Source organism: Eschrichtius robustus, chromosome 20 (genome assembly GCF_028021215.1).
Source record: "Eschrichtius robustus isolate mEscRob2 chromosome 20, mEscRob2.pri, whole genome shotgun sequence".
Classification (NCBI taxonomy): domain Eukaryota; kingdom Metazoa; phylum Chordata; class Mammalia; order Artiodactyla; family Eschrichtiidae; genus Eschrichtius; species Eschrichtius robustus.
Window position 1 is genome coordinate 23,105,185 of NC_090843.1, and position 25,220 is coordinate 23,130,404.

Sequence of the window (25,220 nt, forward strand, 5' to 3'; positions counted from 1 at the left end):
AAGTCGGGGATTGTCCTGGGCACTAGGACAAAGAATATATCATCCAAAACACGGGCTCTGCCCTGTGGACCAAACCCTTAAAGTGCTTTCCAAAAAGGGGGAGGGGCCTAGACACTGGAAATTCGGTTGTAGAAGACTGATTAGTGGTATGATGTTCCTAAAATGTAGGTTAAAAAAAAAGGAAAAAGAAAACTTATATGCATAAAAGACTAGAAAGATTGATGCCAGATGTGAACAGTATTTTTTTCTGGTGGTGTGTATTTTTTATTTTTGCTTAGCTTTACTTTCTGCAAAAGATATTAGAAAAGATATTTTTGTAATAAGAAGAAAACACTACAGTTCTTTCAAAGTGGAGGGCAGGTGTCCATGTTCAATTTACATCTTCAGAATTACCAACAGTCCTTTAACAACAAAGAATCACTTCTAAAAGACTGTTTTTCCTTTGGTCAAAATGAAATAATTTTATGCTAATGCTATAAATAAAAAAAAAAGCAGGGCACAAAATTGTGTTATAATGGCCTTAACTATGTATGGAAAAAAAAAAGACCTGGAGGGAATTATCTAAAATATTCACGATTATCTCTCTGGGCAAGAGGAATGGTGAGAATTCTTTTTTCCTCCCCTTCCATACCACTTAACACTGTAGTTGCCAAATATTTTACAGTGGGTATGGATTATTTTGATAATCAGAAGAATGTAAGTTAAAAACAGGGATTTCTTCAGCTACTGAGCCCCAGCCCCTTGGTCAGCCTTCCCATTTTGCTTTCAGAGACTGTGCTCTCAGAGGCACAGGAGGGCTGAGGTCGCAGGCTGGGAGCACAGCTCCCCAGAAAAGGCTGGACAAGAGGGGTGGAGCTCTGGGGGCTCTGAGATAGGAGACCTGGGGACCTCGGGCGAGGCACCCAGCCTTTCTGTTCCCTCCCCTGTATAACAGGAACATCAGAAACAAGCATCTGACATGCATTATTGCATTTAAGCCTAACAACAAAAGCCTCATGATAACCTAGGGTTGCTGTGGGACTGAAGTATCTTGGTGGACCTAAAGTGCTCACATCTCTGATTGCCATTAAGGAAAGTACAGGAGAAGGCGCATGGCTAATGCGTAGCAAAGGCTACTGGCTATTACCATTGTGGGGAGCGGTGGTGGGGAGGGGCGTACCTGTGAGCAAAGACTTCCCCAGGCCATCGGGTTGAAGGCACACAGCATGGCCAAAGTCGCAGAGGGCTGCGTGGCTCCCATCGCTGGACAGGAGCACGTTGTCGGCTGCCAGGCCACCCCCGGGAAGAAGAGGAACAGGTGAGTCACCAAGGGCCCCGGCCCAATCTGCACCTCCGGCGAGGCGATTTTCTGGCTGACCCTGCATGGCAGCTGCTGCTTCTGATTACTTTCATTAGTCATGGAGGGAGGGAGGAGGGAATCAGTTCAGCCGGGATGCAGGCAGCAGGCAGGATCACTGAGGGTGAGTGGACAGTGCCACTCAGCTCTGCTGTCCCCACCCTCCCCCAGTGGTCACCAGTGTGGTAGGAGCTTGATCTACTGTTCTCTGTGGGCATCACCCACTGGAAACTACAGTGCCAGGCTGAGGGCTGGGAGAACACACTTCCCCTTCCTACTGGAGCAGGCCGAGAAGACCTGGGAGGAAACCAGGCAGGGTGGGGTGAGGAAGGAGCCTTACCTTTCACATCTCCATGTAGAATCCTTCGGGTATGGAGGTATTCCAGCCCTTCCAGAGCCTGGCCCAGGTAATAAAGGGCCCGGTCCTCCGGCAGACAGCCCCTCTGCTTTATGAGCTGGCCCAGTGAGCCACCTAGGAGACCAATGGCCAGTCTTTACATGGGGCTTTTCCAGGCCTGCAAGCCAGCCAAGGGCAAGTGCCTTCGAAGGGCAGGTGGTAGAAAGCAGTCCTTTCTTGCCGATGTCACAGGGTCAAGAGATTAAAAATGGATTGACTGGGGACGAGGGTCAACCTGGGCAAGACTCGGGGAAACCCTTGGCTCTGAATTTGGAGGGAGAAGGAGCGGCAGCTGGCTCCTTACCTTCTAGCAGCTCCATGAAGATGTTGACCCAAGGACCTTCCTTCACAGCTCCATACAAAGGGACGATTCTGGGGGAGGTCAATCCCGCACATGCCATCAACTCCTCAGCCCGAAACACTTCAACTCGCACCTGGAAGGGCCCAGAGGTGGGTGTGAGTCCGGGTGACGGACCAGGGCTGGTTCCCTGGCATCCTGTCAGGACCCTTGAAGCTCCCTGCACAGAGACCGCTGATGTTCCCGGTGACGATTCTGAGGCCAGGCAGGGGCCCTGGTGGGCCTACTGGACCCTTAGAGACTAAACTGTGCCCCCTGGGGGTCGGGGTCAACGCCTAGTACTTGATTAAAGTTCTGCAGTGCTGATGCCTATGGAAATATAGTCACAAAAACTAAAATCCTTATCCAGGCCCCTGGCATGCTGCCCACCCTCAGAGATCCGCCAAACACAGAACTTTCTTTTCCCCAGCCCAAATGTCTGGACAGTTTCTAGGTCATGGGACCTTTTGTGTATCAACAACCACTTCTACTCTTAAGATGCTGGGCTTCTGTAGCCAGAGTTGATGCGGCCAAGATTCTGGCTCTGTCAAGTGCCCCTGGGTCCTCAGCATCCTTCTCAGCACTTATTATTTGCTCATAATTATTTGCCTTTTCCCCGGAGGGCTAAAATGTCCACGTAGATGGGGCAGTGCTTGTTTATTCTGTTTGCAGCTGTTTCCCCAGGATCTGGGCATAGGAGAGGATTCTCCTATGGGGAGGGGTTTGGCCAAGGCCCCTCCTGCAGGGGACTGGCAGGCCAGGGACCCCCCACTCCTTTCTGCAGGGACCAGCATGACATGGAGGGAAGAAATAGGCCTTGGATACAAACATCCTGGGCTGAGACCCTGGCTTGGCCATTTCCAAAGGTAGATCACTTCCCCCAAGCTATGTGGCTCCACATGTGAACGGTGGGGACAGTGGCATCTGCTCCAGGGTAGAGTGGGGATCTGGAGGGGTGATAACCAGCACCGGGCCTGGCAACTAGTGGGTGCTCAGGAAATGCCAGCTCCCCGCCTCCTCCCTCCAGCTCAAATAAGCGCAGCTTACTAAATGCTTACACTTCCTAATAGAGACTCGTCCTTTCCGGCTGCAGCTGGTTCTCATGTTAGCCCTGAGAAGTGCCACCAGGGGGCATGAGTGGTAACAAAACTAGCCTGGAAGCCGTCAGTCAGGGCCTGGCAGTTTTCTTCCGAGACCTGCTGACTTGTGTAGCGTTTGGACTTTAGCCTGTCAGTGGAAAATGTCCCTCTTCTGGTTACCTGCAGAATATCTGGTTTGGTTAATCAACTCACATGAACTTTGACTCCCTGTCAGTGTTTCCAGCTCTGAAACTGAGTTGGAACTAATTCACCAACCGGACTTGTATTAGCAAATGTCTTTAATCCTACTGCTCCCAAACTGTGGGGTGAAGCGCCCTGGGGCACTGCAGAGAACTTGGAAGGGGGTTACAGGGTATTTTTTGCATTTGAGGGAAACAGCAACGATTGACATCTGGGGGCACCACACAAACTACTAGCGTGAGACAGTTCAGTTTCAATGATCGAACTGCATTCTTTTGATGATATATCTTTATGAAGCTAGGTTTTTGGAGGTTGTTGTGACAAAAAGGTACTTCAGGGGGATAAGGGGATAATGTGGAGCAGGAAATGAAAGTGACGGTGTCCAGTGATTTCTAAGTTGGAGAAGTTGTGCCTGCCCAACAAGGCATGCATCCCGTTAGTAATTACGGTTGTTTAAGAACAAAATTTATCTCTCAATTTATGTGTGTTGTTATTCAAATGGCTACTAGGTTATTAGGATAAAGACTTATTATTTGACCCAATTATTTAATAAATGGAACTGGTCAGTACTTGTTTTGGCCTGGAGCACCTTGAAAAAATGACTGAGACATTAAGGGCTGTGAACCAAGAAAGTCTGGGAGCCTCGGCTTTAACTTTGAAGAAATCCATAAGTCCTCTGGAGTGTCCCAGGAATATTAAAACCCTTCCCAACCACCCAGATCAGAGGGGGTTGGAAGGGACACCTCAAAACACAAGGTGCGTTAGAAGTCTGGGCCAGCCCCAGGGAGAGCAGGCTGAAAGGGCGGTCCCAAGGGAGAAAGGACGGCCTTCTGGACCAGGCCAGCTGCCCGTCTGGCCACCTCTCCTCCCTGGACTTGAGTGTCCTCGTCTGTCAAGTGAGGGCTGGACTCTGATGAGGATGTTAATGAGGACTAATATTTAATGCCCACTTAACACCTGCCAGGTACTGTGCTCAGCACTTTATAAGCATTAGTCGTTTACGTCTTACGATAGCCTAGGAGGTGAGATTATCTCATTTTACAGACAAGGAAGCTGAAAACTGGACCAGTAATCTGCTCAAGGTCACTGGATATAAAGTAGCAAAGCTGGGATTTTGGTGGGGGAAGCCTGACTCCAGAGCTCCCAGCTACCCCACCTCGCTGAAGGCCCTTCCAGGTGTATTAGCTTTGACATCCGGGACGTTTTTACCTACGTTCAGGCACGCGCCTACCCAGGTGGAAACATGGTCAACAATCACCTAACTGCCAAATCCACAAGCCACTTCCCTCTGCTTAACTGCCTGCACGCTTTACACAGCGGATCGCTTTTTCCTTCTTGAAACTTTCCCTCTTGTTTTCTTTAGTATTCGTATCCATTTTATTTCATCGGTAAAAAAGGGAGTAACAGAAACTCTAATAAGTTCTTTTAAAGATCCCAGGAACATAAATATGTGAAGGTGACTAACACAGTATTGGGCACATAGCTTGCCGCCTTATTTCGTCATCACCATCGAGATATGCTCCCCTCGGTCCTTGTTCTGATTTCCTTCTCAACACTTGTCCCGGCTGATTTCACCATGTCCCCGGCTGATGGCTGCTTCTACCACCTTTACACCATGTAAGTGTCCACCCCCCATTACAGTCTGAGCTCCTTCAGGTCAGGCGTGTGGATTCCACACCTCTGTCTCCCTGGCACAGCGCCTGGCACAGAACAGGTGCTTGGTAACAACAGCTGGCTGGACTTGGCCAAGGCCACACTACCCCAGATCAGGGAAGAGGCAAAAGGAGGCTCCCAGAACTCCATGCTCGAGCCAGATGTTCTCAAATGAACAGTTCTTAACCCTCTTTGAGCCACAGACCCCTTTGAAAATCTAATAAATAAAAAATGTGTGTGTGTCCACACGTGCCACACACATACACACTTTAGAATAAACTTCCAGGAATTCATGGATCTTATGAATTCGTCCACTGACTACGTTAAGAACTTATACACTGGCTGTTAAAAAGCACTGGACAAATGTATATGTACCAATAAGGAAATCTATCCATGATACACCATCACATGAAAAAACATGGTACAGAACAACAAATGAGTGCAATCTCATTTCAATAAAAGAAACAACTACATGTTTATATATGCGTAACAAGTCTAAAAAAGATTTATGTCAAAGGCTGGTTACCTCAGAAGGGGACTGGGCAACAGAGAGACTTTTGCTTTTTGGGTATCATTCTTTTACAACGAGCCTCTATTAATTTGAAATTAAAAGTAAGCTCAAACAAAACCCTAAACCGCACCACCCCCCCGCAAACCCTACATTAAGCCCTGGACTTGTGACCAATCAACATCTGACCTGGGGCCGTGAATGTTCTAGAAGGAGGACCAATGGGGTGCTGATGTCACCACATGATACTCCACATCCTGGATCCTCCCTAGGGAGCGTCAGAGGGTGTGCAGACTTGCTCTGACCCCCTGTGCGGCTTGACCTCTGATCCTTGGTCCCCACCCTCCACCCCTACCCCCTAGCAGGGAACTGTTTCTGAGATCTTCCAGCTGAAAACGCTAAAGGACACTACTGCCTTCCCTACCCTGCTGCCCTGGAGAGAAAGGAGGGGTGGTCTGCCCGACCAAAGGCAGCTGTGTGGGCTGCCAAAAGCCAACCCCGCTAAGATCCTGGATGGGGGAGGCGGAGTTCTGAGAAGGGCTGGCTCTGGTGGGCTGGGGCAGCAGTTCTGGGGGCTGGCAAGTCCGTGCCTTGTGTTTGGAGCTTGTCCGACTGCCTTGGGGAGGTGAGAAATGGAGTCTCTGTCCTCTTCTACTATATTAGGGTTGTTTACCTTGTTGCCTGGGACTCTGAGGACCTCAGCAGGGGAACAGCTGAGGAGCCCGGTGACTAAGCTCCCCAGCATGGGCGCTCATCTCCAGGACACTTCACACTCTCTTGCCCTCCTCCCACCCGCCTCTCAGGAGGAACAGCTGAGCCTTCTCCGGTGGCCTGGGGAGGGGACTGCAGCTGAGGAGGTCAGGCACGTGGCCTTGGCATCCCAGCGAAAGATGACCCGTGCTGGCAAGAACTAAGCACGTGTTTTGGCCGGTGGGGGTGGGCAGGGGTGGAGCTGGCTTATTTGACACAGTATGTCTGAAGCTTGGGGTAATACCTACGGATAGTCCCCTCTCTCATCCCATCACCCCGAGGCCCAAACTCTAGAACTCTAACACCTGGTCACACACAAGCCAGGGAAGCCAGGTTTACTCACAACACAATCTGTACCATCGCCCCTTAAAGTCACAGGCACCCAAGACAGTGGCGGCAGCAGTGTCCACTCTGCGTGGGGCCTGAGTGGGATGGACCCGCCTGGGCTGGCTATTTGGTCCCTTTCCTTTTGGGGATCAGAGTGTCCTTGACAAAAGCCATTTGAAAACAAGGTCCATCTTTGAATTAGCTTATTTCACGCTGCCCAAGGGCCAAGGAAATGCTCCATGGAAATGTTTCTGATTTCTACCTTAGGAAGTCCTTGGTGCTAGCCCTCAGGCTGAGTTGGGGTCAAGGACAAGGTGGCTTCTAGTCAAGGTGAGGGGAGAGGAGGAGAAATGGTATCTGAAGGAGAGCAGGGCTGACACCCTCAAGGACTGCTAGGCCTGGGCAGTGTGATCTGACAGAAGGAGGCCTCAGTTCCAGGCCCAGCTGTGCAGCTGTGGGCAAGGTGCAGACCCTCTCTGGTCTCCAGTTCTAACATCAGTGAGACGAGGGAGTGGGAGAGGTGACTCAGGCCTCTACCGCTAATCAAAATCCTAGAAGCATGAGTCTTCCTCCCCTGTCCCTTCCCGAAGACAGGTTCAAAGCCAAACTCTACAGTCGGACAAGCCTGGGGCTTCTCGCTAAGTCTCATTTCCTCATAACGTCCATCTCGCAGGACCTAGTACCTCCGGCCGACAGGAAGCAGAGCCCAAACTCAAGTCAGATCTGACTCCCAAGGTGCACGGCCTCCTTCGGGAGGCACCTGTTAGGTGGAGGCTATGCTCTTGCTATTACCTTCTGGTCCACTATGTAGTTTAGGGGTTTCAGCTCAACATGAATTTCATGACAATCCAACCATCTTCCAGGTTTTGACTTGCCCTAGGGGCCTGGCATCAGGAGTGGTCCAGGCTGCGTGCACACTCTCATGCTCCCTCTCACATACACGCGCACCAAGTGCGGTGCCCAGGCGGGGACACGTGGCCTGGACTGTCCCCTTCCAGCTCCAGCTGACCCAGGGCAGCCAGGGTAGCCAGACGCTGTTAACGAGTCAGACCCACGGCCTCCCTGTGCTAACCTTGAAAGGAAGCAGAGGGAACGCGACAGGCCTCCTGCCCGCCTTCCCTCCTCAGCCCCGGAGCCCGGCATACCTTTTTGACGGCACACTGGAAGCCAGTTTGCTTGTCCTCCATCCTGTGGACCTCTCCGAAGGAGCCTCTGCCCAGGCAGGGCTGGCGCGTGGCCCAGTGGACGTCCTCTCGGTACTCATAATCCACTGGCTTGAGTTTCTGGGGTTGGCAGGAGACAGAGGCCGGTTTCAGTGGCCAGGGCAGTGGAGGGACGAAGGGTTACAGTGAGGAAGGCTCTCCAACTGGTGGCCCTTGCCAGGCTGCTGGGCTGAGCCCTCACATCCAAGAATACCAGCAGGTCTGAGGCAGGGCTCGGGGTCGGGGTGTGGGGACGGACCCAGAGAGGGGGTTGCAGGAGTCAGGCGAAGGCAAAGGAGAGCTTCACGGGCTGAGGCAAGCCGATCCTTGCGATGAAGAAACCTCCTCCCCAGACTTGTGATTGTGGGACAGAAACGAAATTGTCAACCGCCTTGACCATGAGAAAAAATGACTCAGGAGCTAAGTGGCAGAGGAAAGGGAAGGACAGTGAAGAGGGGCGGGGGACAAGGGATAGTGTCAGAGATGGACGGGATAACACCCAGAGATCTAAGTTTGGGAAAATCACATAACATTACACAGTGATCCAGGCAGAGAACTAGAGGAAAAGGGGAAGGGAAGGGGGGTAGTGAAGGTGGACGGCCCTGGAGGTGGAGGGGGAGGCGGTGGTAGGTGTACGTGTGTTTGGGGACTACTCGCCTCGATAAGCAGGACCCCCTCACTGTCCTCGGTTTCAGGGCCGGGCTCCCGCGGCTTGGAGCCCCCCACCAACCAGGTCTTGGCCAGGCTGGCCAGGCCGTGGGCCTGGCCGGAGCTCACGCTGCCTTGCAGGGCGTGCACCAGGTACTCCTCCACGGACAGCTTGTCACTCGAGCCATGAGATGGGCGGCTGGGCTTCACATGTGGGCCAGGCAGGGGCTTCTGGCCGTCTACACAGGCCAGTCTGCCCAGGGGAGGGCCGGGCAGGGGCCGCTGGCTGTCTACACAGTTTGCCAGTTTGCCTAGGAAGAAGGACTCTAAGGGGTGAGGTTTCCAGGGCTGGAGAGGGTGGAACGGGAAGGGGTGGGGCCGTCTGCTGTAGGGGAAGGGGTGAGCGGGCTGGGGCAGGGGGCCTACGTCCTGGGGGTGGTGGAGTTTCCACACGTGGTTTAGGCACTGCAGGGGGCTGATCAGTTTGTGGAGTTCCGGTCGAGGCAGCGCTGGCCGCAGGCCCTCCCCGAGTTTCTTAAACCAGAGATGGCCAAGGCCTGGCTCCTTCAGAGGCTTGGAGAACTGGGGGGTGTTTCTAACACACGGGGTGCCTAGCGGAGACTCATCCTCCTGCGGGGGAAACACAGCTGTTAGGATGCGGGGCTGGGGCCAAGGCACAGGTGCTGTTCCGATGGCCCGTGAGCCCAGGGGGTGCCCGGCACAGGGGTCTGGGCGTAGGGGCGGGTCTCACCTGCACCGGGACCGTGCAGCTCTCCTGCTCAGGGGTTCTGGGGAGGGGTCTGGCCAAGGCCACTCCTGCCTGAGCCAGGGACTTGGAGCTCTTCTTCTTGCGTTTCCTCCGGGCTTTGCTGCGACGCTTCCCCTTCCAACACACGCGGGCCATCTTGCCCTCGGTCGAGTGGGCCACATTATTGGGGATTTGATCAAGACTCTCGGACTGGCTGTCAGCAAGGGGACACAGACACGCATTCTGAGTGTGAGGGGGCAGGGAGACAGAACGGCTCAGGTAGCTGCGGCTGGAGTCATACAGACCCAAGGTCAAATCCCAGCTTGGTCAGGACTTGTGTGAAAGTGGGAAAGTTCCCAAGCCCCAAAGACCTTTAGGCTCCTCACTGATAAAATGGAGGTGGTGTTTCCTGCCAGGCAGGGCGAAGATGGGGTTTAAATGAAATATGAAATAGCTCATTTAAAAAGCCTGCCTCGGTGCCCTGCCCCACGGCAAGCTTCCGATCAACGGTGGTTATTACTAAAGTGAGGGCGCACACTGCTCTTCTGGTGTGGAGGGGGAGACATGGTTCTCTCCTTGCTCTCCAAGGGGGGCTTGCCCTTGAGAGGTCCCGGGAGGGGGGCATGTGGCTCAGAGGGCCACAGCCCACGGCAGGCATTCTCGGCTCTGAGTTGGCTTCTGTTGCCTCCGAAGCAGGGACAGCTGAGGTTGGTCACTTTCCCGCTAGCAGTTCCCAAATTCCAACGATAAAGAAGTCCACCTGGTAGTAGGGGAGGAACCATTTCCAGGTTCAACCTCCAGCTGCCAAAAATCTTCTTTGGGGCTGGGGAGGCTGGGAACAGACCGAGCCTCACTTGGCCTCCTTTCTACAGGGCCACCAGCTGCAAGTCTGTCCCTGCCTGTTTCCAAGCCCTCATCCCTGCTTGGGTGTGTCTCACAGAAGGAAAGACACAGCAGGTTTCTCCCCAAGTTAGAGCGGCTTCTCTGGGCCTGCACTCGTGGTCACGCACCAGCGGCAAAGTGCCTCCTGTTCCCAGCACCCTCCCTACTGATGGGAACCGAAGGGAGCAGCAAGGACTCCGAGGCGAGGAGGAGAATAAAAATAAAACGTCAAGCTGATGTGACCCTGAGGTGACCCAGAGGCAGTCACCCACACGCTGTGAAAAGCTTTTGAAAAGCTTATTTGGCTGCAAGAGCAGCTCAGCGAGGAAGCCTGGGTGGGTTCCAAGAGCCAAACCACAGGTGCTGAAGGAAGGAGCCAGGGGTCACTTGGGAGCGGCCTGAGCAAGCAGCTGGGGTGGGGACGCCCCCGCGACAGCTCCCTGCCACCCCACTCAAGCTGACCTCCTTACCTGTACTGTTTCGAGCCAGCGATGAAGATCCGTTCTGAAAAGGTGGGGCTGAACTCTTGGCTATTCTCACCTTTTAAGTAAAGGCAAAGGGGTTGGATGAGCAGAAAGGAGAGAGAAAGAACAGGAATTCAGCACTTAGGAGAGAGGCACTTTGCAGATACCCTCCCGGGCCACTCCTCCTTCCCAGACCCCTTCCGCCTGGAGACTCACCTCCTCTCACTGGCAGCCTCACCCCTCCCTCCCAGCCTGAGGGTCAAGGCCCAGGGCGTGCCTACAATATGGGATCATAGGGTGCCCACCTCACTTCACGTACTGTGAGGTGTAAGTGAGATGATCTATAAAACACTCAACTCGGTGCCTGGCACACGGTGACAGCTCAACAAATATACACTATTACATATAACGTGTGTGTGCGTGCGCGTGTGCGGTACTATCGTTACTATGTCACTCACTCCACTTTAATTTTTATTCTCTCATCTCTCGTCAAAGGCCAGCCAGAAGGAAGAGGAAGATGAGGGGAAGGATGTGTGTATGTGAGAAAATACCATTATGAGCTGTAGGTCTCGCCAGGCTCCACCCCAGGAAACCTCCTGGGGTGGAGGGTAGGTGTGGGGTAGAGAGGGGATTCCTGGCCCTCCCCACGCCCCTGGGAGTTTCTCAGGCTCTGGTGGCAGCCACTGTTCCGAGCCGTCTTGAGGTATTGCGAGTGGAAGCAGAAGGGATCAGCCCAGGATGCCCCGCAGACCCTGCATCGGCCCTGCAGGCCCGAGGGCAGGCGTTCATTCTTTGGGGGGGTGGGGGGCGGCAAGCACCAGCGTGGAAGGAGGTGAAGGGCCCAGGTCCCAGGGCCCAGAGAGGCTTTCCGGGAGACCTGGCCTTTCCTGCCTGGGCCTCTCCAGAGATGCTCAGGCTGCCCAAGGTCCCAGCAGAAGGCCTGCCTGATGGTCCTGCAGAGAGTCCCCAGGACCTTGGACCCCAAGCATTCCTGTCTCCCAGCTCCCTTCCCCTGCTCTGGTCATGAGCAAGGCCTCTGTCTGCCACTTCTCCCTTCTTGTGCTTCACTCCCCTGCACTGTTCAAGCTCCCACTTCACACTGATCCTTGGCTTAATTCCTAGGTGTGTCTTGCAAGTCTTCTATGGTGGTCACCCTGACTTCCCTCTTCCACAAGGGGACCCTGAGCCCAGCCCCATCGGTGCCCAACCACCCTTGCACAAGTGCTGCACCCACCTGCAGGCTCCCCACCTGCCCTCTCTGCCAACACTCCCAGCCCAGGGCTCCTTACATTCGGCCTGGGCGATAATGGAGATGGCGGCCGGCCCGCCCTCGGAGCCTTCCTTGGCTGTGCCTTTGGTAATCACGTCGTTCAGGATCTCCCACTTCCCGCAGAACATGGGGCTCTTCTCCACGGCCTCGAGCTTGTGGACGGAGCTCTGCTTCGTCTCCGTTGCCTGTGTCTTCTCCTTGGCTTTGGCGAACTCCTTCTGCTGCCCGACCGCGGAGCCGGGGGCGCCTGGGCAGGCCATTTCCATCACTGCCATCTCCCAGGCTCACGCTCACCCTGTGAGAGAACACACACAGAGCAGGTCACCCCCAGACCCCGAGGCGCCCAGGTCAGGCTTGGGTGGGAGGAGAAAAGCAGGGGGCAAAGGGTCTCTACCGCCTCATGCCACACGTAGCTATCCTCCAAGTGTTCCAAATGGCAACCTCACCATTGTTCCACGTGGGGTGAGCCCCCCAGCCCTACTGGTCCCTCCACCGTAAATGGCCCCTCTCTCCACCCCACAAGGGGAACTCCAGCCCGCCTCCTCCAGGAGAGACGTGGACCAACATCTGGGTTGGTTCTTTCTTGCCTTTATAAATAATGGCTGAATCTTTTTCTGTTGTTTGTTTTGTGGTGAACTTTGTTTCCCCAGAACAGGGTGGTGGATCCCATACTCCAAAACCATCAGTCACATCACTGATTCCGCATAAGCCTTGCTTCGTAGAGGACATGCCTGCACCATCCATGATGGCTTTTCTCCAAGTGGAGAGAACCAAGGTTTTGCTTTGTTCCCTAGCTAGAGGTAGATATATGTATGTATATGTGTGTGTGCATGCGTGTGTGTACATAGGCATCCATATGTGTGTGTGCATATATATATAGATTTGTGTGTATATTTATATAAACATTACATACATACACACAAATGAAATCTTGCAAATTGAAAAACCAGCATGCAAATGGCAATACCAGCACTTGGCTCCTTTCACAAGATGCATCTGTTTGTGGCTCTCCAGAAGGAACTGACATGCTTCCTTCTGTAATGTCCAAACTCATTCGCTGAAAACCTCTCGTAAGTATCATTTTTCTTTCAGGCAACATTAGTAGTGGAATTTATATTAGAGCCCAGGACACCAACTGACACCTCTAGAAATATGAGGACAAAGCACAAGAAGTCACCTCGCTCTGGGCTCCATCTCTACCAGCTCTGCGTTCCCACAAAGCCAGAAGGGAGAGAGAGCCCACTGTTGTGACAATCTGTGCAAACAGCACGTGGGCTAGAGTTGTTATGAAAGAGAATGGCACCGCCCTGAGATTGTTACCATTTGGGAACCTTTTTAAAGACTGGGGCTGTGGACTCCCAAGGGCAGGGCCCTTCTGGGTCGTGACTTGCTTGAGACAAAGCCTGAGAAGGCATCAACTGCAGACAGGCCTTTAATAAGTGCTCTCTGATGGCAGCCTGGTCCTAAGGCTGTTACTAGCAGATGCGGTCTTCCCTGCGGTAGCTCCGTTCATCCCGGATCACTCCTCCATCTGCTCTTGCGCGAGAAAGGCAGACCGTGGGAAGCCGACCCTCCAACACCTCTGACCTTCTGCCGGATCAGGCTGGAAGCTTACAAGAGACAGTGGGGTGCTGGGAAACACTAGGCTGAAACCTCCTTCCTACTGCATCTGCCTCACCACAGTGGCTACGAAAGGCTGAGTCAGCTTGACCGGGGTGTGGGTGTGTGGGGTGCCTTCAAGGGCCTTCTAGCTTTGAACTCAGCAGCTCCAGCTTTCAGCCTGGATGCCTGGGTGTGGTCCTGCAGGCCGGATGCTCAGGAGGCTGAATGGCTGGCCTCATTGTTCCTTGATGACCTTAAGAAGTCTAAGGGGTGTTCTGACTTCAATTAGGTGAAAGCCCTCCAAGGCAGGCTCTTTTACTTGTAACCATACTGTCATCCCACCCCACACCTCCACAGCCCCTTCCATCTCCAAAAAGGACTTGATCCAGGGCCTAGAGTAGGGCCCACCGCTCTCAGCCTCTTTATAAGGGAAATGAGATCTTAAAAACAGACCCCAAGCCCTCCAAACCTAATAGTATTAGAAGCGTGCCTACAGGGACATTGCTTTAATCTCATTAAAAGAATTTTTTTTGTTTATTTGGCTGCACTGGGTCTTAGTTGCAGCATGCGGGCTCCTTTAGTTGTGGCATGCATGTGGGATCTAGTTCCCTGACCCTGCATTGGGAGCACGGACACTTAACCGCTGGACTACCAGGGAAGTCCCTCTCCTCATTTTTACTTGAAGAAACGCAGGCCTAATTAGGTGGAGACTTGCCCCAGATCACCCAGCCTGTGTGGGGCAGTGCGGGGCCGGACCTAGTGGGCTGTGCTGCCCACTCCCCAGTCCCCTGGGCTGCAGGCAAACACAAGGAGGAAAGTCGTGGTCCTCCCTGGGCAGAAGGCTTCTGAGGGTCAGAGGCGGTGTTGCCGGTGTAGAGCAGAGTGGGGCATAGATGAAACAGCTGGTGCTGGCTGCATGAGGGAATCAAAGCGTGATGCTGAGCATCGGGGATGAAGAGAGAGTTTCATCTGACGGTGAGAGAAATGAGGCCAGCAGTCAATCTTGCTCCGAGGGCAAGATCTTAAACCCAACATCTTAAACCCAGATGTTTAGAGGTCTATAGAGCTGCACTCAGGCTCAAGTGGCCTGTCCTGCCTGACGCGGCTCATCCTCAGCTGGAGCTCCTCCAGACAGGCTGTGGGGCAACCCCTCCCCCAGAAGCTGCCCTTTCACCTTGGTGGCTAGGTAGGCAGCTGGCCAGGGGCCCTGATCCTCCCTCCAGGAGCACTCCAGGCGCCCTTGTCCCAGAGAAGCCGAGGCTGAGGCAGCCGAGCTTGGGGCCTCCTCCTTGTAGTTCCCTGATGACTCATCCGGCAGCCGAGCAGGCAGAGAGAGGAACAAGGCGGCCTGAGAAGCTAACCCAGCAGCTGGCAGCTGAACCTGTGAAGGGCATGGGGAAAACAGGCTGACCCTCACCTCCCAGGGCCACGAAATCTCGGCCCGGGAGCTGTACAGCTTCTCCTGTGTCTGGCTTTCCTGTGCCACATGACCATGACTCAGACCCTCACCGACAGTCTCCAAGTTCAAGAGGCTATTTTCAGGACACTTTGGCCTGACAGCAGCTCTCCGACACATACACACGCTTGCTTCCTCACTCTTCCCCACTTCTACATGGGTTCTGATCTACAAAAAATGGGGTTCTGCACTAAACCTGGGGCTGCTGATTGGGTGACCTGCCCAGCTCTGGGCTTTGGTCCCTGGCTCGTTGCCCCAGCCCAGAGCCCCGCAGCTTTGCCCCTTCTCTCTCACTCCTGCAGCTTGTGGGAAGTGAGGACTAAGTGGGAGCCCGTTGTGTCTCTGCCTTTGAAGGCAAGTCAAAATCCTGATCCATTACTCAGCTGGACTCTCTCCACAGCTCCACTCAGGCCCCAGATGCATTCTTCCCTCTGCTCTCTGTGTCAGAGCTGAGGACATGAGCAGTGACAATAGCCACACCCTCTCAGCTCACCCACAAGGCTATGAAAACACAAGGGGAAAGGAAAGGGGCAGAACTAATTCAGTATTCTTTCAGGGCCTGATCCACATACACTGCCTGTTCTCTCCTCTGTGGTGCCTCCATGATGCCCTGGAGGGATCCAGGGGTAGGAATGAGTGGGATGGTACCAGATTAACCCTTGGGCATATCTGTGTGACATGCCTGCATGTCACAAGGCTCCTGGGCTCAAGCTCAACTCCCTCAGCAGCTAGTAAAGATCTTCTGTCCAAGTTGAGGTGTTCTTAATGTGGGTTCAAGGATGGCTTCAGGGAGGTCTGGGAGCCCTAGAAACTATTTTTGTATTTTTCCAGGGAAGAGGTCCATAGCTTTCATCACATTCTCCAAGGGTCTGACATTCCTCAGAAAGTTGCTCTAGTCTCCCCAGAAAATCAAGGCCAGGGCAAAATGCTTGTTCTGGCTCCATATTTTTACGCCGAGGGAAAGCTCACTAATGTAGTGCCTTCCTACCTGACTGCAAGTTAGAATAACCGTCTCAAACGCACTCGCCCTAGGTCTACTGAATCAGTCACTGGGCATTAGGCCCAGAATCTGTACTTTTGACAAGTTCTCTGGATGATTCTCATGCCCAGAGGCCAGGGACTGCCACCTGACCCCTGCTCTATACTGTAAGGCGGCACTGTCCAATATGGCAGCCACTAGCCACATGGCTATTTACATTTAAATCAATTCATTTTAAATAAAATTTAAAAATCAGTTCCTCAGTTACACTAGCTACCATATATGACAGTGCACACAGAGAACATTTCCATCACTGCAGAAAGTTCTATTAGACAGTTTTTGTCTAAGGCTATGGTAGCAATGCTTTCTCTGACAGCAAAATTTCTGTTCCTAGGATTCTGAGACAGGAATGGGGTTTAGACTAAATGAGTGCTTGAGTAACTGGAAGGTACAAGAATAATGTTTAAAATTTTGATGACAACCTTCCTAAAATGTATCATATTTCAGTTCCCTGTTTTAGTAAGGTCAGTAAAAACACTAGATTAGGAACCAGGAGATATGAGGTCAAGCCTTGGAAGCTTTTTTTAAAAAGCAGCAGGACCATTTTTATTAAATGAAATCCACCTCAACCCCCACAATATAAAAGAGCGAGAAACGTGCAACTGCTATGTAATTCACATCAGAAACAGCTGCTCTGCTGAAGAAGGTGGGCAAGGGCCACACATACTCAGCTTCCCTTCATCCACCACGGACCTCCCCAGAATCCTAGGTCTCCAAGGAAAAGAGTCTGAAAACTAGTGGCCTAGGAAACCTTTTGAGATTCCTTCTAGTTTCCCAAATGCCACTGATTTGTCAGGATTATTTGAGGGCTGGATGACTCCAATTCAGAATGATAATTGTCAATATTTACTAAGCACCGCCATTATTAATGTCAATTTCAGATGTGAAAACTGAGGCTTAGAGAAGTTCAGGAGCCTGCCAAAACAGTCACACAGGGACAAGTTGCAGAGGTGGGGCTGAACGTGCACTGCTGCCTCCCCAGCCTTCATGCTAAACCTTGAGCAGGCCACTGAGTTTCTTCTCATAGCTTCTTCAGAGTTGTTTTGAGGGCTGAAGGAGGTAGAGTACAAGAAATGCCAATCAGCTTGCCTGGCCAATAGAAGCTGATAAACGCCCTCACTGAGACAATGGGACTTCTTTGTTTCAGCATGATACAGCCAAGGTGTCAAGCCTTACCTAAGGCACTCAACACTTTGAGCCTTGGTTCGCTGTATATCAAAGAGAAATATAGGGCCATCTTGAAAATGTCCACTGAGGGGCCAGGGCAGACCAGGGCAAATCCCTCTCATGATATTTCATCTGGAAATAAAAACTTGTCCTTCTCTGAATGCCCAGAGGGGACAAATAGCAGAAGTAGAATAACTCAACTTCCTTAATAAGATATTAGTTGAAAACCAATCTCATTCTGATGCTTCCTCTTTTAAGCCTTCAGCTTGCCTGGCTACTAGGCCACAATGGGCCAGCCTCTGCCTATCAAGAACAAGGGGTATGCAGGAAGGGGAACCAAGGGCAAGTGCCGGGCAGCGTGAGCTGGCCAGGCAAAACGGCCATCTGGCCAGGCGGACATGGAGATCCCCATGCGTTCTCAATCCCAGCTCCCTTTTCTGCCCTGCCTACCCTCCCCAAGCCCCTACCCTCAGCCTCTGTTCCAGCCACACTGCTCCTTTCACTTCCCTGAGCAGGGAAGCAATGGGTGAGCCTGATTCTCTTCCTCTGCTCATCCTGTTCCCTGTAAAGAGTGCCTTCTTCCTTTATTACTATCTGTCCAGATCTCACCTATCATTTATAACCTATCTCCTCAATGAAACCTTTTCCGGTAGGCTCTCCTGCATTCACTCAACAGGTATTAAATGACAGTCTCCTAAGTACCAGGGACTGTCATAGTCACTACCATTCATTAAACATCTTCTGTGTGTTGGGCATATGCTAGGGGCTTTATCCATGTTATTGACGAACCTCACAGCAACACTGCAAGGTTGGTAATATTTTTACAGATGAAGAAACTAAGGCTCTGAGAGGTAAACTGCCTGCAGAAACGAATAAGGCCCAATTTATACAACTAGAGCATCTAACATGGGGTTAGGGCTAAAGGCAGGACACTCCTGGCCCTTTCCCCTGGGACCCAAGGATACTTAGTTCATTTCTAGGATAAAAGCTTGTTGGCAAAGTTACCTGGAACTTCAGGAACTGAGCAATATTACTACCCACGTGCATATTACTACCCCTATTTTACCCGCAGAATCTGCCCACTGTTGGTAATAATTTCTTAGCCTGTGTAGGCAGGAAGGACAAGAACTAAAAATGAGGGGTCTCATCAGTAAGGGCTGGATCAGCAATAAATTGGTCAGACTTCTAGTGGAGTTACTCCAGTACATGTTCCTGGGATGTTACCATTTTTCACTTGATTAGTTTTAACAGGTCATTTCATTTTCTTAATACAATTAAAAAAAAATCCACACAATACACAAACACAGCGACAAGAGTTCCAGGAAAGATGGTACTATCTTCAGGGAAAGAAGCACTGAAGGTTGTGCTTTGGCAAGCAGAAAAGTAAACCAGAGAAGAAATGGGATGCAAGAAACAATGGTAGGCACAGGAATCGATACGATATGTTGGTCAATTTAATTAACAATTGAATGTAAAAAAATTAGTTTCACCCTGAGAAAACCATAATTCAAAAAGAGACATGTACAACAATGTTCACTGCAGCACTATTTACAATAGCCTAGACATGGAACCAACCTAAATGTCCATCGACAGATGAATGCATAAAGAAGATGTGGCACATATATACAATGGAATATTCCTCAGCCATAAAAAGAAACGAAATTGAGTTATTTGTAGTGAGGTGGATGGACCTAGGGTCTGTCACACAGAGTGAAGTTAGTCAGAAAGAGAGAAACAAATACCGTATGCTAATGCATATATATGGAGTCTAAAAAAAAGGAAAATGGTACTGATGAACCTAGTTGCAGGGCAGGAATAAAGATGTAGACATAGAGAATGGACCTGAGGACAGAGGGTGGGAGGGGGAAGCTGGGGCGAAGTGAGAGTAGCATCAACATATATACACCACCGAATGTAAATAGTTAGCTAGTGGGAAGCAGCAGCATAGCACAGGGAGATCAGTTTGGTGCTTTGCAATGACCTAGAGGGGTGGGATAGGGACGATGGGAGGGAGGCTCAAGAGGGAGGGGAAATGGGGACATATGTATGCATATGGCTGATCCACTTTGGTGTAAAACAGAAACTAACAGTATTGTGAAGCAATTATACTCCAATAAAGATCTATTAAAAAAAAGATTTTAATCTACATAAGCACATATGGTCTACATTTTAAAAAATTATTTTATAATATAAAAGAGAAACAGAAATAACTTGTTCATTTTACCACTAAAAACAAAAACTACATTTGATAGCCATGAACATTTCGCCAAATAGAAAATGTTCAAGAACAGATAGATGAAACAAACAAATCAATGGAAAGTATTTCTCAAACAGACCAAAATTATATGTGATTAAATGAGGAAACTTTTAGATTGAACAATATGCAATCATCATTTTTATAAGTCAAAAATAGTAAACAATCCAGTAGTTTTATATTTTTCTATCAAATATATAGGATGGTTTCTGCATTATACAAGCCTTTGGGAAAATAGCAAAAATAAAGAAATTTAAAAATCTCAAAAAAAAATTAGTTTAAAGCACTTTAAAACATTAAGTTTTCAAGTCAGACAATCAGGATTTTAAAAGATCCCTCTAGATGCTAACTAAAAGAGACCAAACAAAATTATACAGAAAGATTGAGAACAAAGGATGCAAAGAGATATGCCAGGCCTATACTAACCAAAAACATTTAATATTAATATCAGACCAAACACTTAAGACAAAAAGATATAACAATCACTTATATGCACGCAATAAGGAGCCTCTAAATCCAGAGACTTGTGGCAGGTTGAGGCTTTCTGGATGAGTAAGGTCTTGCCTTCGGAGTGTCCTGTCACACTGCAGAGAACTGCAGGATCTTATAACACAGCATTCTTTGAACATGTATTGGTCTGCTGGGTATAGGGGCTTTGCTGAGCACTGGGTGTACACTGAGGAAGAAGATGCAGCAGCCCATTGAGGAGCTTACAGTCTACTGGGGAAAGAGACAAGTAGTCTCTTACCACACAGCGATGCAATGACAGGCACAGACACATAGCAGATGCAGTGGGAACACATGGAGGGACAGCTAGCCCAGCCTGGTGGGGATCAGGAAAGGTTTCTTAAAGCAGGTGACACCTGGGCTGAGTCTCAAGGGGTGAGTGAGAAGTTCCCAAGAAAAAAGGAGAGGGTATTCCAAGTACAGGGGATGGCAAAAGTTAAGGAACAGGGGTAAGTCTATGTAGGAATCACAAACAGCTTGAAGTTGTTGGTGAGCAAAGCTTGTCGAGAGCTGCAGGAGATGAGGTTGCCTGTGGAGTTCAGGTACCAGATCATGGAACTGTGCTCGGTCCTGATACACCCCCAGGGGTGAAATTCTCAGAAGAGCGAGAGGCGTCTAATTCAGGGGCAGAGTTCCAGATGGAGGAACCTACAGCCTGAGGGCAGATGGTGGATGCTGGGCATTAAATGAAAATCCTGCCATTGGGACAGAACTCTCCACCACCTGCCCAGCCTGGGCTGATAAAATCACAAGTTACAGGCCTCTGGAAGGCTTGCTAATTTCCCCTTCGGCAGAGAGACGGAGTGGGCATTTGGACCTAGAAACAGACATCGGAGGAAGGAGCACTCTGAGTGAAACGCAGCTGGAGGAATCTCAACACCTGCCTCCTCGCCAGCTTGAGGCCTGCTTCCCAGGAGAGCAATTTCTGCGTAAGCACTTCCCATTAAAGAGGATATGAAATGTGAATGTAATACATTAATCATTAAAATCTTACAGGCCAGTTATGAAAAAGAAACCTGTCACGCCCACAAAACTCAATCTCACTGCCAATTCCATAGGTCAAACTGCCAGGTAGATGAAATGTATGGAATAAAATTTATGACCATCCCTAATTCCCACCACACATCAAGGTTAACCAGCCCTGTCTGTCATACAGAGTGAAGTAAGTCAGAAAGAGAAAAACAAATACCATATGCTAACACATATATGTGGAATCTAAAAAAAAGAAAATGGTTCTGATGAACCTAGGGGCAGGACAGGAATAAAGACGCAGATGTAGAGAATGGACTTGAGGACACGGGGAGGGGGAAGGGTAAGCTGGGATGAAGTGAGAGAGTGGCATGGACATATATACACTACCAAATGCAAAATATAGCTAGTGGGAAGCAGCCGCATAGCACAGGGAGATCAGCTCGATGCTCTGTGACCACCTAGAGGGGTGGGATAGGGAGGGTGGGAGGGAGACACAAGAGGGAGGAGATATGGGGATATATGTATATGTATAGCTGATTCACTTTGTTATACAGCAGAAACTGACACAACATTGTAAAGCAATTATACTCCAATAAAGATGTTAAAAAAAAAAAAGGTTAACTAGCCCCACATGTGCAGGAACACCGCTGTCTACAGGCCCTTTCAAACGTTTAAGACACGAAGTCACCTCACTATTCTATTAGCACAGGCCTTACCCACTTCCAGCTTCTCCCTGACCCCTCCCATCTCACAATGAGGCCAAGCTAATCTTAAATCATTATGTCCTTAAGATAACCTCAAGCTCAAAGACATCTGTTGGCTGTGCACTGCTTATGGGCCTGGTCCCAACTCTGTGGTCCATAATCTGTCTTACCACTGTTTCCCTAAACACAGGGTTTGGCTCTGGCCAGTCTGATCTCTCCACACCCCGATGGCTACTCAGATCTACAGGTCTCCGTGTGCGCTTCGTCCTTGTGTGGGCCGTGCTGCACATCCTGCTTGTCCTTCCCAGGCGAAGCTCAGGCCTTCCACCTCCAGGAAGTCCCCGCCGATAGCACCTGGTCTCCTTACTCTCCTCACCCTCACTCCCTTTACTCGTTAAATAAGATAATGTAGGTGAAAGAACTCTAAATGTGATAAATCATCATATACCAAGGGAAGATAGCCATTTCTTGTGCGCACAACTCCATAATTGCAATCTAGGAGGTATGGAGCAGATAGAAATATGGGAAAAGATGTACAAAGATGTTCAGTGTATTTTTATAATAGTAAAACACTGAAACAAAAATGTCTAATTACATGGGGAGGATAATTATTAAATAAGTCATGGTACATCCATTAAAAATGCTTACAAATAATATTTAACTATATGGAAAAATGCGTATGGGATACAATGTTAAAAGAAAAAGGATACAGAATTATACCTAAGGTATGATCCCACCTAGCATGTGTCTGTATATTTTATCAACATTTATAAAAATGCAGACACCTAGCACAGACATGCAGCAATGGTTCTCCCTTTGTGGTGGTAATATTCTTTATACTTTTCTAATTTTTCCACATTTTTTGCAGTGAGCAAGTACTACTTTCCCCAGTCTTCATTCTTCAACAGATGTTTCCAAGTGGTAAAAAATAAAATACAGAAAGGATAAACAGCGAGAAATATAAGTCCTTCCCACCGCTCCCCCATTCTTCTGAGGGGATCCCCATTACCAGTTTCTTACATATCCCTCCAGAGATGTTCTCTGCGGGGTATTACTTTTATGGTGAAAACAAGCTATAACTAAAATAAGGTCTCTTGGTATGGGATGAGAATTTAGGAGGTGTCTGGTCCACATCTGTGACTGGGGCTTCATAAATACGTGATGACTGCTTCCTCACCCCGCACACACACACCACACACACAGGAAACCTTGCCAGAACCTCGGGGGCTGTTCAGTGAGTTCTGGCAGCAGGGCCGCTAAAACAGAAGCTGGAGATGGGTAAGCTTGTCCCTCCTGGTTTTGGTTTTCATTTCACTCTCTTTCTAGTCTTCCCCGGGGGACTGTGAGTTTCATCCGTTGTGACTCAAGAAGCAGGAAGGTGCTCAGCGATCGCTGTGCCAGCCGTCCTCAACTCTGATGGCCAGTGCTTCCCTGCTTTTACTTTGTCCAATGACAAGTGTATGCAGCGGTGAAGATGCTGGGTAAGACATGCTCGTGGGCACAAGTGGCCCCATAAAGAGTGGGAAACAGCAGAACTGGACCTGAGAGAAAACCACTGGCCCCTCCGTGGCTGCTGATGTCAAGGGGTAGGATCTGAGGGCTGGTCCCAACCCGGGGAACCTGAAAGAGGCAAGGGTTTCAGGCTAGTGTATCTGAAGCTGCTTCCTTGTATATCTGACGCTGCTTTTTAAAAAAAAAAAAAAAAGAAAAAAAAATATTTTGTTTTCAAATACAAATATAATACTTGTTCATTATAAAAAATTAAACAATACAAAAAGTGTATATATTAAAAAAAAAAATCCCTGCACCATTCCCTTCTCCCTGCAATGTTAGAAACAGGTTTGGTGTAAACCCCTCTAGTTCCATTACTGTACATATACGAACATAGAGTTTGGGACTATTTTTAAAATAAACATAGGATTATACACACATAATATTCTACACGTTGCTTCTTTCACTTAACAATAAATTATGAATACTGTTCCATTTCAGTGTATGTAGATCTATCTCATTCTTTTTAATGGTTCCATAAGATTTTATGGTACAGATGTACTATCATTTTCCCACTTTTTCTTCTATGGATGGATTTTCAAATTGTTTCCATTTTTTATTCTTGTAAGTAATATTGCAAAACAACACTTTTATTCACTTCTTTGTGCACTTTTCTTTTCTTTATTTTTTTTTTTTTTCGGCCGTGCCGCGTGGCTTGCGGCTTGTGGGATCTTAGTTCCCTGACCAGGGATTGAACCCATGTGCTTGGCAGTGAAAGTGCAGAGTCCTAACCACTGGACCACCAGGGAATTCCCTCTTTGTGCACTCTTACAAGTAACTCTAGGTGGTAAATTGCTGGGATCAGAATTCCTGGGTAACCCTTTTCTTAGCGGGTTAGTGGCCCTTTCTTCTCTCCTGTTTCTATGTGTCAGGGAAGTAGGCAGCATCCATCAGTTAAGGACAGGTGGTTAACAAACACTACACTAGTTATTTGCTGTAAAGACTATCCTTGCCCTCAAGGTGCTTATAATCTAGTTGGTGCAAATGGGTGGATGGATAAATAGATGATCAAGGAATCTCAAAATGACCTTGGGATCAGAAGGGCCCTGGATGTCATTTATTCCAACATAGCACTCAATGATCCTGAGGGATGGCCATCCAGCTACTTAACAGGATGGTCTTGGCATCAAAAGATCTGAGTTTGAATCTTGGTCTTAACATTCTGGCGTGTAACCATGGGCAGATCACTTAATCTGAGACTCAGGTATCTCATCTGTTAAATAAGGATCCTCAAACGTACATAACAGGATTTTACAGGACAATTAAATACAAGAAACAATGTTTAAATGCCCAACAGAGTGCCTGGCACACAGGGGACGCTCTAGAAACATTAGCAGAACCTCCAGTGAGAGGGAAGCTGTTACAAGATGAGCAGTCCTTTCCGGGACTGGAATTGCCAGTTGTTTGACAGTCCTTGCCTGTGCAGAGCTGAAACCCACCAGCCAGCAGCCCTAGTGTTGGAAGGAAAGTCTGCAACAGGCACTGTCAAAGGAGGAGGGGAGCATCCCAAGAGCAGGGAGGCAGAAGCGGCCAGCAGGAAAAGGACCACCCATGACAGGGGTGTTCTTTGTTTGTTTGGGTTTTTTTTTTGGCTTCGCCTTGCATGCAGGATCTTAGTTCCCTGAGCAGGGCTCGAACCCGTGTCCCCTGCAGTGGAAGCACAGAGCCCTAACCACTGGATCGCCAGGGAATTCCTGAGGGGGTTGTTCTTTGAAGAGCATTCTGCACACGCCATCCAGCCTCTCTCTCCTGGCAGTGCCTCAGCTCTGAATGGACTCAAGAATGACCCACCAGTGCACAATGAACAAGGACCCAGAACTCCTCGGCACCTAGAGCCGAAATCAGTTGTCCTGTGGACATCTTTGGGTGTTTTCAACAACCTGCTGCTATATGTATACACAGAATTACATGCTGGTTGTCAATAATAATAAAAATAATAATGACAGCTATTATTGTTTGCTATGTATTAGGTACACTAGGCAATGTTTGCTATGTATTACTTCTTGAATCCTCACAGTAACTCTAGTATCATTCCCCTTATATGGAGGAATAAATTGAGGCTCAGTAGGTCAAGTGATTTTCCCATGGTCACACTGCAAGGAAGTGGCAGAAGCAGGATTTGCACGTGGGACTCTTTTATGTCAAAGTCCATACTCTTAACCATGA

The 25,220-nt window shown here is 49.6% G+C and overlaps 1 protein-coding gene across 2 annotated transcripts in view; it reads right to left on the reverse strand.

The window, feature by feature from the left end:
* The window catches only part of MAP3K14 (mitogen-activated protein kinase kinase kinase 14), a 41,900-nt gene that overhangs the window by 7,239 nt on the left and 9,441 nt on the right, over nucleotides 1–25,220 (reverse strand). For both annotated transcript variants that reach the window (XM_068531140.1, XM_068531139.1), the window contains exons 2-9: nucleotides 11,822–12,097; nucleotides 10,539–10,608; nucleotides 9,190–9,400; nucleotides 8,448–9,068; nucleotides 7,734–7,871; nucleotides 2,038–2,167; nucleotides 1,677–1,808; nucleotides 1,160–1,264 (exon numbers count right to left, since the gene is read on the reverse strand). In XM_068531140.1, the coding sequence (XP_068387241.1) occupies nucleotides 1,160–1,264; nucleotides 1,677–1,808; nucleotides 2,038–2,167; nucleotides 7,734–7,871; nucleotides 8,448–9,068; nucleotides 9,190–9,400; nucleotides 10,539–10,608; nucleotides 11,822–12,077 (1,663 nt within the window). In that variant the 5' untranslated portion in view covers nucleotides 12,078–12,097. The remainder of the gene's footprint in view (nucleotides 1–1,159; nucleotides 1,265–1,676; nucleotides 1,809–2,037; nucleotides 2,168–7,733; nucleotides 7,872–8,447; nucleotides 9,069–9,189; nucleotides 9,401–10,538; nucleotides 10,609–11,821; nucleotides 12,098–25,220) is intronic.